Here is a 13,501-nt window from a genome sequence, read left to right as displayed (position 1 = left end):
TTATTTAGCCGCGGTTAATTAGCGTCTGGTTCTTTTTTTTTTTTTTTCTTTTTTTCTTTCTTTTTTTCTTTTTTTTTTTAAGGGAAAACTCAGTGCGGTTCCCTTAGATTTCCTGTTGCGGCGAAGTGGGCGGGGAGGGGGAGAGAAAATCCAACTCTGCTCTTATTCACCTCTTTTTTTCCCCCTCTCCGCAGAGGGTTGTCTCCGAGCACAGTGGAGCCCGGGCTTTGATGGCACCGGCCGGGCAGGCTGGGAAGGACACACGGCGCATTTCCCGCGGCTGAAGGTTCTCCCCGCTCGGGGCCGCCCCGTGCCCGCTGAGGGCGGTGCGGGACCCGCGCTCCCGCCCGCGGCTGCCGGCCCGCTTCCCGCCGGAATAGCCGCAGCATGGGCCGGCGGCGGCGGCTCTGGGCACAGCGCTGGTGCTTCTTATCGCTCTGCCTGGGCTGCCTGGTGCTGTGTGCGCAGGGAGCGGCCGGGAGGCAGCAGCGACAGCCGCAGCAGCAGCAGCAGAATCGGCCGGCGCTCCGCGCTCCCTCAGGAGCGGGCGGCCCCTTGGCCGCTACCGCCTCGCACCGGGAGGACGGGGCCGGGGGCGCCGCCGGTCGGGTCCGCAGGCGAGGACAGCACGACGGGCTCCGAGGGTAGGGACAAGGCTGAAAACCCCTTCCCCGCCGCCTGCGTGCTCCCCAGGCCATGTCCCCGGCCAGAGCCCCTTGCCGGTGGTGCCGGAGTGTGTGCCCCCGGTGCCGCTCTCCCTCCCGCCTCTATGAGGCTGGGGACTCGCCGTTCGATAAGCTGGGAGTTTGGTGCTTGCCTGTGGAATTTGGCCTCCTAATTAGTGCGATTTAATTAAATGCTGACCTTGTGGGGGGCCTAGATTACAGCTAATGAATTGACACCATTGGGCTCCTTGGTGAAGCGTCTTCCGATATTGACACGCTTAGACGCTCACTGTTTTGGAGGGTTTCTACAAAGAAATTGTGCAGAGTCGGTTTGGTTTTCTTCTGATGTTTCAGGGACTTCTTGGTATTAGCTTATCCTTATGAGAGGGCATCCCTTCTGTCTAGTGTCAGATGACAGCAAGAGGCTCGTTTTTATGGCAGTGCTTCTCAGACTTTGAATGAAAGCAGAATCAAACTCATCTCTTCCATATCCTCAGTTATTGCAAGAAGCATGAATGTTACCCACCCTTGCCTCATCTACCTCTCCTCTTTTGTATTAATCAGTTGAACTAATCCAAACATAAAATCTCTTGGAGGAAGATTTTTTTTTCCCTTTGGGGAGGATATTTTTGTAGACAACTTCGCTATGCAGTTTTTTGTTTGTTTTATGCAGCTAGATTCTTCCCGTGTGTGTATGTAAAACATTAAATTCTCTTTGGAGTGCTTCCTGTTTTCCTGTACACATTTATTGATTTGTCTGTGTTGCAGGCCAAATGTGTGTGGTTCTAGATTTCGCTCCTACTGTTGCCCTGGGTGGAGGACCCTCGCTGGAGGGAATCAGTGCATTGTTCGTAAGTGTCTGGCTGCTTCTACTGCTCAGGGCTTAATAAGGAGAGTAAATATTCTTCTACGAGTCACACTTATCCTTTAGCACAAGAAAAGCTACTTCCAGTTCTGTGTTTCACGTTATTTTTAGACAATAATTTATTTTTTTAGGAAAAATAAACAAACCAAGATGGAATTGCAGGTCCACGCTCCTTGTAACTGAAAGGGGCTGTATGTTGATAAGAGACATGTCTCCACCTAGTTTTTAAAGAAAACCCATGACAGCTCAGGAAAAAAGTCCAAAACTTTGTCAAATCAAATGCTGAACTGTAGTAACAGGGGACAAAAAAAGCCAAAACGTTTTGATATAGGCAAATCAGATCCTGAAGTTCTCTGAAGCTTGGAATTACAATCAAATAGAAAGCTCCTTTACATCTGGGATGCTTACTGTCTTGGCTGTTATTTTTAGTTAGTCAGGCATATAGACTGGCTACTGGCTGGTACTGTGCTGACAGATGTGACTTTTGATGTACATGGTATGGCAAAAAAAAAAAGGAAAAAATTTGTGTGTGAGGGGAATGTGCTCAGTACTGTGGTGGGATTGTCTTTGGGGGTGTTTACCATGAAACAGAAAATGAAGTTGAGATTTCTCTGTGTTAGGTAACAGGTGATAGCAGACAATTCCTCCTTCACCTTAAGTTTTTAATCTGTTGTTGCCATTAAATTTAGCCTGTCACTGTCTGTTTTGTTAATAAGTGTGCTCAACTTCAGAGTGGAGGTCTTTGTCATTCTCCATCTAATTAACTGCAGGTATGCAGGACAAAACTGGGCAAGGGAAGGGTGATAAGCCAAGGTCTGCCAAACTCTTGACCTTTGGTGGCCTTTTTTTATGATTCCAGGCCTCCCTCACCTGCTCACATCTATTGGTTTTACATGGTTACACTTGACTGGCTAATACTGGGGATAACTGTGCCATGTAACACTTATTTTCACCTCAAGCTGACCCAGAATTTTCCAGCAAAGGATTATGGTGCCATTCAGAGGAAGATCCTTTTATTGATGATGCTGTGGAATAAAAGGAGTTCCTCAGAATGTTCTTTTCACGTTTATCAAATCTTTCAATACTGGCTGCTTTGCTTTAATGCAAAGTAGAGATTTTAAGAAGGATTTGGGCTGCCTATTATGCTGTTGATAGGCTTTTCAGCTTCAGCTGTGTGTCAGGCTCAAATGTGTTTAGGGGCTTTCAACAATCCTTACAAGATATCCTTTAAATTGTCTCTCAATGCCTCTTAAAGGCCTTGCTCTCAGGTCTGCCTACATCCAGAATAATCTGATTTATTTTTAATTTATATGCACAAGGGACATCTTTTAGCTCCTGCCTGCTTACTGCGCTCTAATTGCAGTAAGCAATTGGAAAGAAAATTACACTTTCTAACATGTTTGTAGGGTGAATGATTTTGGCAGAGCAGTATTGTCTGTGACACTTTTCTGCTTTTGGTGAAGGTTTAAGTGCACGCATTTCTATGCTGACATTTAATGTCTGTGGGGATGACATTCCCTTTAGCTACAGTTTTTCACCTAAAAAAACCTCCTGCGCAGGATGCTGGACAAGGTATCAAACTTCTTATTGGACATGTGCTGATTATAATTGATGCATATTTTACCTGGTGATTTTAAAGTGGTATTTCAATGAGGAGAAATCTATGAGCCAGTGGTAGGTGAAAAAGAAACCATTCTGACCTGACAGCGTTTCAAGCTGGTGATGTGGTGGTGGTTGTTGGTGGTCTGTGGCACATTTATGATTAAAAGTGATCTTTTCTCCAAAAACCAAGATTTTAGACCTTGGTCTAAAAGGTCTACTTACTTTTACTCTTTCGTTATACAGAGTAAACTGTTCTGATGAAGGCATATTTAGGATACAGCCTTAAATTCTAGGGATTTCTGTTGGTAAAAAAATTACTCCTTAGCGGATAACAAATTAAGAAATAGACTAAATGTAAACCTTACTTTATCAAGAGGTTGACATTGTAGTATATAAAGATAGACAGAACAGGAATATTAAAAAACAACCCTGTTTCCTGTGCTCATCAAGTGCTCTAAATCCACATCCTGGCTCATGGAATTGTATTTTAAGTCAGTCCATGGCACGTCTCTAATTCTAGTTAAACAGAAAAATCCCATAAACTCCTTGACTTCTCATGCCTTCACATTTGGGACATTATTGTAGCGTGTAGATGATGCATTTTGCATCTTTTTGATGCCCAAAGAGAGGCGTGTGATCTCCTCAAGGTATTTGTTTCATTGTAGTCCTTCAGTGGACGTGTGCTGCCAGATTATTTGGTTCTCACAGAAGTCTAGGCCAATTTACAAAGAAATTGTGATTCTTAGGGATTTTTTGGCGGTGGTGTATGTTTGTTTTTGAGGGTTTTTTACTATACAAGCTATCTGTTGCACCAGATATGTCTTTCTGAAGTCCTCTGTTGTGCTAGAGGGACTCTAACTGCTTCAGGCTCTTTTGATTCGTTTGCTACTTGAGCAGATACATTTGATGTATTAATTTGTATCTGCTTTAGAATAATTTATACTTCTAGCTCTTTTTTTTTTGTGATTCTGTCACTCCTTGCTTCACTGGAGCTGTGCTGGATGGTGAGTGAGAAGGAAAAGCAGGAACTTGGGGTCATCATGGGGATGGCACAAGGTCAGGCATGCGACACGCAGGTGTGGGGAAACAGGCTTTCCTGGGCTTTTTATGGTTTTAAATAAAAGTGTGGGAGCTACCTGAGTGCAGGAAACTATATTTAGGGAAACACTACAAAGTTGCAAAGTCCAGCATTTGCACATTGACTTCCTGCCAAGCTTCTTTGGGCAACGGATGGATAATCTTGGGAATAGGAAAAAAAAAAGACCCTAAAATGCTTTTAAAATGGTGATTGTAAGAGTGAAGCCCATAGCGCAAATTGGCATTTTTTATATTCCTTCAAGTCTTGGGTTCTGGGTAATGTTTTCTCACAGTTCTTGTGGTCTGAAAGACGTGTTTTTAAAGATTTTACATTGCTTGCATAATTGGCTGATACTTCTAACTGGGCAAAGAATTGATTACCTGATTTCAGTAGTCAGGTCAGTGTTTGAATATGCCTGATTTAATTCTGATTGTCTTCAAATTTGTCAAGAGATACTAATTATGTCAAAATTCAGTTCACTTTATTTAACTTAAAATTACTTTTGCGTGCGTAATTGCTGTCCCTATGAAGTGAGTTTTCAAGAGTTGGTTTGTTGTTTGTTTTTTTTGTTTTTAAGCCTCAGGTTTCTGTTAATCCCTGTCACCTTCTTTCTGTGTTCTTCCTCAGCAATTTGCAGAAATAGCTGTGGTGATGGATTTTGTTCCCGTCCCAACATGTGCACTTGTGCCAGTGGGCAGATATCACCCACCTGTGCATCAAGACCTGGTAAGGACTTTAACGTGTTTTCATTAGAGATTTCATTGAAAGTCATTCTCTTCAAGTTTCAGTGACAAAAATGCCAACTTCCTTAAAAATAAGTTCTCATTACTGCATGTGCAAGTGTAAATTATGTTTAGGTAAGACACCTCGAGTTTGTTATTCCACACATGCCTGTTTATTCTGTGTGACAAATCTAAACAAAATATGCTTAAAGAGAGAAGGAAGTTTACAAATGAGTGTGTGTGGTGTTCACATTTCCATTGAGTCCATTCTGGTAAGAAATCAAGATTGTACATTTCTCAATGCAATTAAAAGTTCTGACTTGCAACATAATCGTGGAAAACTGTAGAAAACCCCTCCATGAGTACACACCTAAAATATGCAGCATGGGTGGTGCAAAGCCCACCATTCAGGTGCCATCTCAAAGGCTGTGAAAGGCCATTCCTTGGTGGTGTTTTTGGCTGATTTTGGGTCTCTCCCAGCAGCACAGCAGTGCAGCATCAGCTGCAGGAACGGCGGGACGTGCGTGGATGAGCGGTGCCAGTGCCAGAAGGGCTTCTCTGGTGCCCACTGTGAGCAGCGTAAGTTGCAGCGGGTCTGCTTGAGGAGCAGTGAAACCCCTGAGGGAGATGCTTGTTTTGGGTATGGTGTTTAGCTGGCAGTCGTTTCCTGCATGAGGTGCTCTTGTGTTCTCTAAAATTCAAGTTGCAGTTGGGAATCACTGAGCAATTTTGGGGAGCAGCGTCACTGTGCATCCCCCTCTTCACACCAGATGTTCGCCAGTTTTTCATTCTCCCTTAACAAAGTTTTCTCTGCCTCAGAACAATAGTCTCACTGCTGAGTTGGAGAATGTTCTTCTGTTTTCTACTTAGTCTAAGGAAAAAAAAGGATTGAATATGGTTCAAGCTATTGGATACCTTTTTGGGTTGGCAGACAAACTAGAAAGCGAATTATTTGCCCAGCTTTACCTATAACATCACAGTGTTTACAAGCTGCAGCGATTTAGCAAACAATAAAAGTCCCTAAAGGCTGCAGAGATGAAGAAAGACTCAAAAGTGTATTTTGAGGCCAGCTGACTACTAATTAGGAGATAAATTAATTCCATAAAGCAGGCTGAAAGAACTAGAGACAGACAGAGGGCAGCTCTGCAAAAACCAGATGGGCTGAATAGTGTGGAAGATAATTTTTTTTGCCCTAGTCATTTCTATAAATGCTGGAAAAATAGTCTTGTTCCTGCTTTAACTGGATAAAACTCTCTAAAATTTTAGCAAATAGCTGTAATCCTCACCTGTGACCCCAGCGAAGTTTTGTATTCAGGGTTGCTGGTCCCTTCCTGCTTTTGTTAAAACAATATATTAAAACGTATTGTTAATATATTCAACACCTGAATGTTCTCAGACAAGGCAAGTTTCCAGTGAATAAATAAAAAGATGATTGAATTTTCAAGTGGTGACCCTGAAGCTGTCCAGAAAATCTGAACAAACCCTGGAGATTGGTTCCACTGTATCATGTAGTTAAAATGTCAAGCAGGATTATGAATATATGTCTTCTAGACAGTCTTTAAAATGTAAATATGTTTTAATTTCTATTTAGAAAAATTTAATTGCATATAATCGAGTTAATTGTCTTGCTGAAGTGTCGTCCATTAATTCAGTAATGTAACACATGCAGCAAAATATCTGCATTTTATGTGTGCATTTTTAGGAAAAGGTAATTCTGTTTGGTGGTTCTTGGTAAGAAGTAAGGCTTTATCACATTTCCACCCAACAGTTATGCTCTCCACTATGATACAGGAGTCATGTGTACCTTTTTTCAGTTTGAAATTATTACCTTCTCTAGGTTTCTGAGGTTCTTTTGGCCCAGATACTCAATTGTGTTACAAACACCACATCCAAACTGAAGAGACACATTTAGGAAGGCAGCCTACTGACTTTGAGACCAAAAATGGAAAAGTTTAAAAATATTATGATTGTCCTGTAAGCTGAAATATTTTGATTTGGAAATGTTTCATGTGCTAATTTTGGACAATTTTGAAGCCAGGACCTGAAGTGATGAGTCAGAAAGTAGCTAAAGTGATGGTTAGTTAAGGCACTCTTTTAATGGCATTTTTTAGGCTGTCTGAACGACTCTTCCTCTTCCTCTCCTCCTTTTGAGTTGGGAAAATTCAGTGGTCTGGCAGGAAGCTTTGTTCTTGATTTAGACCATTGGTAAAGAGTATGAGTGGGTCCTCTGAAGGTCCATGACAGTAAAATATCTTTTTCATCTAAATGTACTGTGGATTTATAACCCTTTCACCCCACCCTGCTTCCTCCTTCACCACAAAAATTTCTTTTTTTTCGGAATCTTTTAAGAAACACAGGGGTGCTTTAGGTAAAAAGTGATGAGTTAAACAGGTAATTCTTTACCTTTGCTTTTAAACATCACTCCTCCTTCCAGCAGCATCGACTCTGAGAGATGCTTATCTCTCTCTTGGACTCCTTTCTCTTCTCAAAAGTTTTGTTGCTGTTGTGACTGAACAACGCAATATGCCCAAAAAATGCTTGAGGTTTGATAGATAGGCAGCTTCAGTGAGGGATAATAAGTTCTTGCACAGTTCTTATGAGCGACTAGAGCTGCGCAGCTGATTGAAACACACTGAAGTTGTGTGGGATCTCAGCACCTCAGGACTGAGGTGCCGAGTCACCGAGACCACCCTTGGGGGGCTCGGGAGTCCTGGAATGTTGCCAGAAGTGTCTGGTGGCTGGACTTTGATCCTACACAGGAGACGACACCTGTATGAGGATAGGAGGATTTCACCCGGGGTGAATGGTGAAGGGATTAGTTAATTAGAGGGTGAAACACAGGGTTTAGGATTTCTGTACAGGGGGGTTTAGAGAAGTAAGATGGAGGAATTGGGGTGTGTCCTGTCCTTCTTCTTCTTCTTCTTCTCCTCCATCTTCTGTGGTGATGGTGGCACTTTGGGATTGGTCATTACTAAAAGTGCACCGGGCAATAAGGGTGAAAGGTATTGGGGAAAAATGATAAATATTGTATACGTAACTTTGAGTATAAAGATAGGTGACCGCCCGGAGGGCAGGGGAGTGTGCTCATGGCTGGCTGCTGAGCAGACCTCTGTCGGGCCGAGAGAAAATCTTTTAGATAAACAATTAATAAACATAGAGACCGAAAGAAGAACTGAAGCCTCTTCTGTTCCTTTGAAATGCGGGCTGCCCCAAGGCCACCCCGGGCCTTTCCAGGCCATCCAAATAGCCGAAAACTGGAAAAAGTTGGATATGTGCTGCTAATCTGTGCTGAGCGGCTGTTTGCAGTTAATACCAGCAGGTGCTGGTGGAATTTGGTGTGCAGAGTCATTGCTGGTGGAGGGGGCAGGAGGGACATCAGCTCCATCCTCAGGCCTTAGAGCAGCGGGAGGAAAATGAGAATTTTTTAAATGACGGATCTGTTGCTCTGTCCATGCCATTGCCGTGGCGTTATTATTAACCTTCCTGCCTGTTTTGTTAATTGCAGCTGTCTGTGAGAGTGGCTGTCAGAACGGAGGGAGGTGTGTCGGGCCCAACCGCTGCGCCTGCGTCTACGGCTTCACTGGCCCTCAGTGCCAAAGAGGTAAAGGGAATTTAAGGAAGGAAACTGTGGGTAGTTGTATACAAAAAAATACTGTGTGTGCATGTCTATTTGTAATTTTAGAAAGCGTCTTCTTTTTTTTTTTTTTTTAATTTAATTTGGCAGACACATTGAGCAGTGACACGGAGAAAGCCTAATTGGCAGGAATTTCAGCTCATTTAGGCTGCATATTTTGTCACACAATAGTTAAAAGATTAGATGCCTTTTGCTCTCTGCTGCATAAAATAACAATCCAGCAGAATTGGTGGTGGTGTTGGGATTGTGTAAGGTCTAGATAATTGAACATTTTTTTCCTGTGTAACATCTCTTTCATAAGAGGAACTTTGGAAGTAATTTGCTCTGGTTAGTTGGGAAGAAGTCAGAGAAGGACTGAAAAAAATAACCAATTACCATAGTACAGGGTTCAGTTCCTAAACCCATTCTTATTCTAGAATGCATCTCAGAGATGGCTTCTGAAGGGAGTCCAGTGGAAATCTCTTTTTTAAATTGAGCTGTGAAATGCTCAGCGCTGCGTATAAATTTGGAGAAATACCTTGAAAATACATCTTGCACCTTTTTATGTTTTTAAATTTTTTTTTTAGCATTTGTTTACTGTGAAATGGGAATAAATTCCATGGAGGTAAAGGAACTAGAAAGCCACACACTGAAAAAGCAGGAGTTTCTATTTGCTATTCCAGGCTGGTTTATAGACCCACTAGGTATCACAAGAGAAAGAGGAATGTAAAGGATCAGTTTGTTTGTCTCTAGCTTGTTGTTGTTTGCATTCTTAAGCCTGATTTGCAGTTTTCTATTTATCCCATTTCCTGTAGTTATTTCTTCTGAAGCAGGCACAAGGACCCAAATCTTGCATAGTTTGGTTAGTGGAGAAATAGGAAATAGTATTTTGTTAAAAATGTATTAATACTTACAGCTGTTTTGTAGCCATTCAGAGGTATGTCTGTGCACAGAGTATATGTGTCTAAAATAAGAGATTACCAAGTCTTTGTGTTTGGAATGGATTTTCAAGGGGTTGGAAAAGGTTAGGGTAATTTGTAGTTTGAGCCTTGCTTCTAATGGATCTTAACACTGCAAATTCTGCAGTCTGGGCTGAGTATCTAAGGTGGATAATACTTCTGGCTGAACTATGGCATGATAGAATTGCAATATTCAAAATAGTTCCTTTTTAATTTAGTTGATTGAACTCAGAAATGCTTTTATTTATTGCCAGACAACTTGGTAAGCTTGCTTTTTATCCTAGAAAAAAGAAATCATTCCTAGTTAAGATTTGCTTCTGTTCCCTGACTCCATTCAGGGCTGTGGAATCATATTGATGCATATGACAGACTCCAGCTGTGATGATGGCTCAGAGTTTTTAGTAATGACTTTTATACTTTAAATTGTTTGACCTTCAAAGCTTAAAAGATTCTCCTTGGGTGTTGCAGCCTAACTTTTGTGATGTTGAAAGGGTTCAGGTTTGCTTTCTTGCCACTCATTGTGAAATCTTTAGCTGAAGAATTCAAGCCCTGTACTGGAATTTAAACATCGGTGTTTTGGCATCCATATTTCCCAGCTCTCCTTGAAAGTCCTAGGTTTTCAATTTTGTGTGGCGTGCTCTTGTTCTGTTAGAGTTCATCTGCCTTATGTGGGTATTTGAAAATTGAGTTATTTCAATTAAAGGTTTGCATTTTATTGCTTTAAATTGGAGGTAGTAACACAAATTTCCTTCTGTCGCTGTCAATAAAATATAGCGTATATAATTGCATATTTAATAACTATCTAATCTAATATCTCATCTAATATAGCAATCTTTTACAGCTTTGATAGGGCTAAGTACAATTTGCCTAACCTTGGTATTGCATAGACCTTCTCATACTCAAATAAAGAAGTTACTAATTTATTTTACTCTTATTCAGTTAAAGAAAGGTGACTCCTATAGTATATCCTGATAATAAATATAAAAAGTATCTAAATGGTCATTTTGTTTATGCATTACATGAGATGGAGTATGTGAAAGTATTGTAAAAGATGCCTTAGATGCCTATTTAGTTCAACAGTAATTTGTAATTTATGCTTTTAATGTAATAGTTTATGCTTTCCAATACATAGCAGAAAGCAGTGGTTTCTTCATCTGTGGGTTGCCATAGTTGCCTGAAATATTTTACAGCAATAAGTGTCTCAGTGGTTTATTTTTAAACTGAATTTAGCAGCAGTTCATAACTCTGAGTAAAATTTTATAGTTTAAGGATATGTGAACTTCCCTTGCAAATCACCTCAAAGTTATAAGAGATGTTGTTTTGTAAGTTTTATTTACATCAGTGTGTTTTAAATGCACACTTTTTATGGTTCTGTAAATTAAGTTCTTTAAAATTAGGTATTTTCTTCCTAACACAGAACATGTGTGTGTTTCCTTCAGCTTGGCCTCCCAGCCTAAGCTGTAGATAAAATGTGGTTGGTTTTTCAGCTATCTGGGCTCTGAGCAGACTAATTTCCGGGCTGGAGACAGGAGACTGAGCAGTAACTGATGACTGGCATGATCAGAGTATTCAACTTGAGGCTTTCTGCTGGGTTAAAAAGAGAGAAAAACCTGTTTGGGAGTTCCTGCTTTTTCTGATGTGTATGCTGACCTCTTATATTTCCTGTCAAATCTGGTCTTTGGTCAGCAAGCCCCAAGATCCAAGTTTTTTGTGTCGTGTCTTTAAAGAAAAAAAAAAAAAAATTGAAATTTCTGCAGTTGAGTTTTCCCAGAGAAAAGAATAGAAAAAAAGAAAGAGCAACAGAAAAGGAGGCCTCATTCTCAGTTGTTCATGTAAGAACAATTTTTTTCCTAGCATCACCAATTCTCTGGTTTCTCAACACTTTAAATGATAGTTGTGCCACTGCTCGTGGTTTGTGTGCATTTTTTGAAATTGATAATCTTCAGAGATGCAAAGCTGTGGAAAAGCAAGGATGTTTTCTTCCTTCTTTATCATGGGATAAAGGAAAGAAGTAGTGAGAAAAGCAAATCTTGTCACTGATGTAACTTTGCCTCCATCCCATACAGAGGGAGGAAGAACAGTTCTTGTTTACCCCATATTTAGTGGTTCATAATGGGAAGCAAGAGGGTTTGGGATGAGTAGAAATGCATAGCTTAGGAAGAGCATCCTTTTGAAGAGCGGCGAGAATTTCACATAAAGCTGTCAAGCTTTGACAGGTAAGAAATGGGGAAAAATAAGGAAGTACAGTATTTGAATAGCAACTTTCCCGTAGCTAAAGGTATTGACATCTGGATCTGGATCTGTCAACAGATCTGGAGAGGAATTTTTTACAGTGACAGGTCGGGTTAGGACAAGGGTGATGGCTTTCAGCTGCCAGAGGGCAGGGCTGGCTGGGATCTTGGCAATGAGGAATTGTTCCCTGGCAGGGTGGGCAGGCCCTGGCACAGGGTGCCCAGAGCAGCTGGGGCTGCCCCTGCATCCCTGGCACTGCCCGAGGCCGGGCTGGACACTGGGACAGTGGGAGGGGTCCCTGCCATGGCAGGGGTGACACTGGGTGGGGTTTGAGGTCCCTTCCCACTCAAACCATTCCAGGAGACTAAAATTCTATTAGTATAACATGAGATAAAGAGTTTTTCTTTAAGCTGGGCAGTGGATAAAAAAGCTGTCAACAGCACAGAGAAGCGAGTAGGACAAAGCAAAAAGCATCCTCAGTTAAAGTGTTGTTAGTAATTGAGGCAGAAGAGTAAAGAATAATACAGAACTGAAGTGGACACACACTGAGGCAGCTGATGTGCACAGGGGTTATAGAGATGTTTGGGGTTAATGCACGTGTTTAAAATTAAGCTAGCGTAGCAAACTGACACAGATTTGTGTAGTAGTCAATACTTCTCAAATACAGTTTTATTATAAAGAAGAAATAAAATATATATTTATTCTGTAGTGGTGCTGAAGATCTATGTGCTTTAGTGACAGTCTAAATGAAGCAGCAGAAAATGTAGTTCCTTAAGAAACGTCTTCTTCTGACAAGTATTTAGAAGGCCTCTTAACTTGACACAGCTTTTCCTGGTTGATGCCAGCAGTACCATGAGGTGCTCAACAGCAAAAATGGTTTTTGATCAGCACACTCTTCTCTTTTTGTGGGAGTCTTGGGAAGTCTTTAATTTTGCTGTGAGGTTGTTGGTTTTTTTTTTTTCCCCTTTATTAATGGCTGCTATCATCCTGAGCCAGAGTAGAGGTTTTTTTATGGTCTTCCTGCTTCTTTTCTTGCAGTGTACAATAAATAAAAGAGTGACCTGCTAAACATCAGTTTAATTCATCTTCAGTCTAATTTTAGCCTTTGGGAAGTGCAGCATGTGGTCCTGGGTTATTTTGTACAGGTTCAGAAAGAAGTTGTGCAAGGCCTGTTGAGTGAAGAAAAAAGTAATTAGTTTACTGTAGCATGCTCAAAACTGCATGGCCCAGTTCACAGGGGATGTTCCTGCTCACTGAGGGAAATACAAGTGTTAAATCATCAACTTGAAGCCTAATTTAACTAAAATAAATTAAGTTCCGTTTAATAAAATTAGCTAAAAATAAGTCAGCAGTAGTTTAAAACTATAGAATGTGAAAATCGTCCTACAATTTGCAGATTTCACCATTCTTGTCTACTTTTATCTTAACTTTTTTTAAGAAAGCATTTCTGCCAGCATTTTCAATGCTTAGCTGAAAGCTGATTGCAAGCAAAATGCTGCAGTGGTCGTGTTTTGTTACAGCAAAAGAAGCTTCAGTTTAGGCTAAAAAAAAAAAAAACAATGCTTCTATTTCTGTTGGAAATAGTAGAGATAAAAATTGCAAATACCTGCAGCAGTAAGAGGCAAAACTTCATCTGACAGGTGAGCACCTGAGACAAGACATACAATGAGATATGGGGGAAAAAATAAGTACAAGTATTTGAATAGGTTCTTCTATGTTGGAAGAACTTGTTAGATATTTTGGAGGTTTTTTCTGGGGCTAGAGG

The 13,501-nt window shown here is 41.0% G+C and overlaps 1 protein-coding gene across 3 annotated transcripts in view; it reads left to right on the top strand.

Annotated features, from left to right (window-relative positions):
* Nucleotides 1–249: 249 nt before the first annotated feature.
* FBN2 (fibrillin 2) overlaps nucleotides 250–13,501 on the top strand; it is a 125,298-nt gene continuing 112,046 nt past the window's right edge. For 2 of the 3 annotated variants that reach the window (XR_012578114.1, XM_074532816.1), the window contains exons 1-5: nucleotides 250–644; nucleotides 1,434–1,516; nucleotides 4,838–4,936; nucleotides 5,413–5,511; nucleotides 8,438–8,533. Coding sequence is in view for 2 of the 3 variants with exons in the window: in XM_074532816.1 (XP_074388917.1) it covers nucleotides 388–644; nucleotides 1,434–1,516; nucleotides 4,838–4,936; nucleotides 5,413–5,511; nucleotides 8,438–8,533 (634 nt within the window). In the remaining variant the exon portion in view is untranslated. The remainder of the gene's footprint in view (nucleotides 645–1,433; nucleotides 1,517–4,837; nucleotides 4,937–5,412; nucleotides 5,512–8,437; nucleotides 8,534–13,501) is intronic. The other variant, XM_074532817.1, reaches the window with a different exon arrangement.

Source organism: Zonotrichia albicollis, chromosome Z (genome assembly GCF_047830755.1).
Source record: "Zonotrichia albicollis isolate bZonAlb1 chromosome Z, bZonAlb1.hap1, whole genome shotgun sequence".
Taxonomy (NCBI): domain Eukaryota; kingdom Metazoa; phylum Chordata; class Aves; order Passeriformes; family Passerellidae; genus Zonotrichia; species Zonotrichia albicollis.
This window is presented reverse-complemented; position numbering and strand designations above follow the sequence as displayed.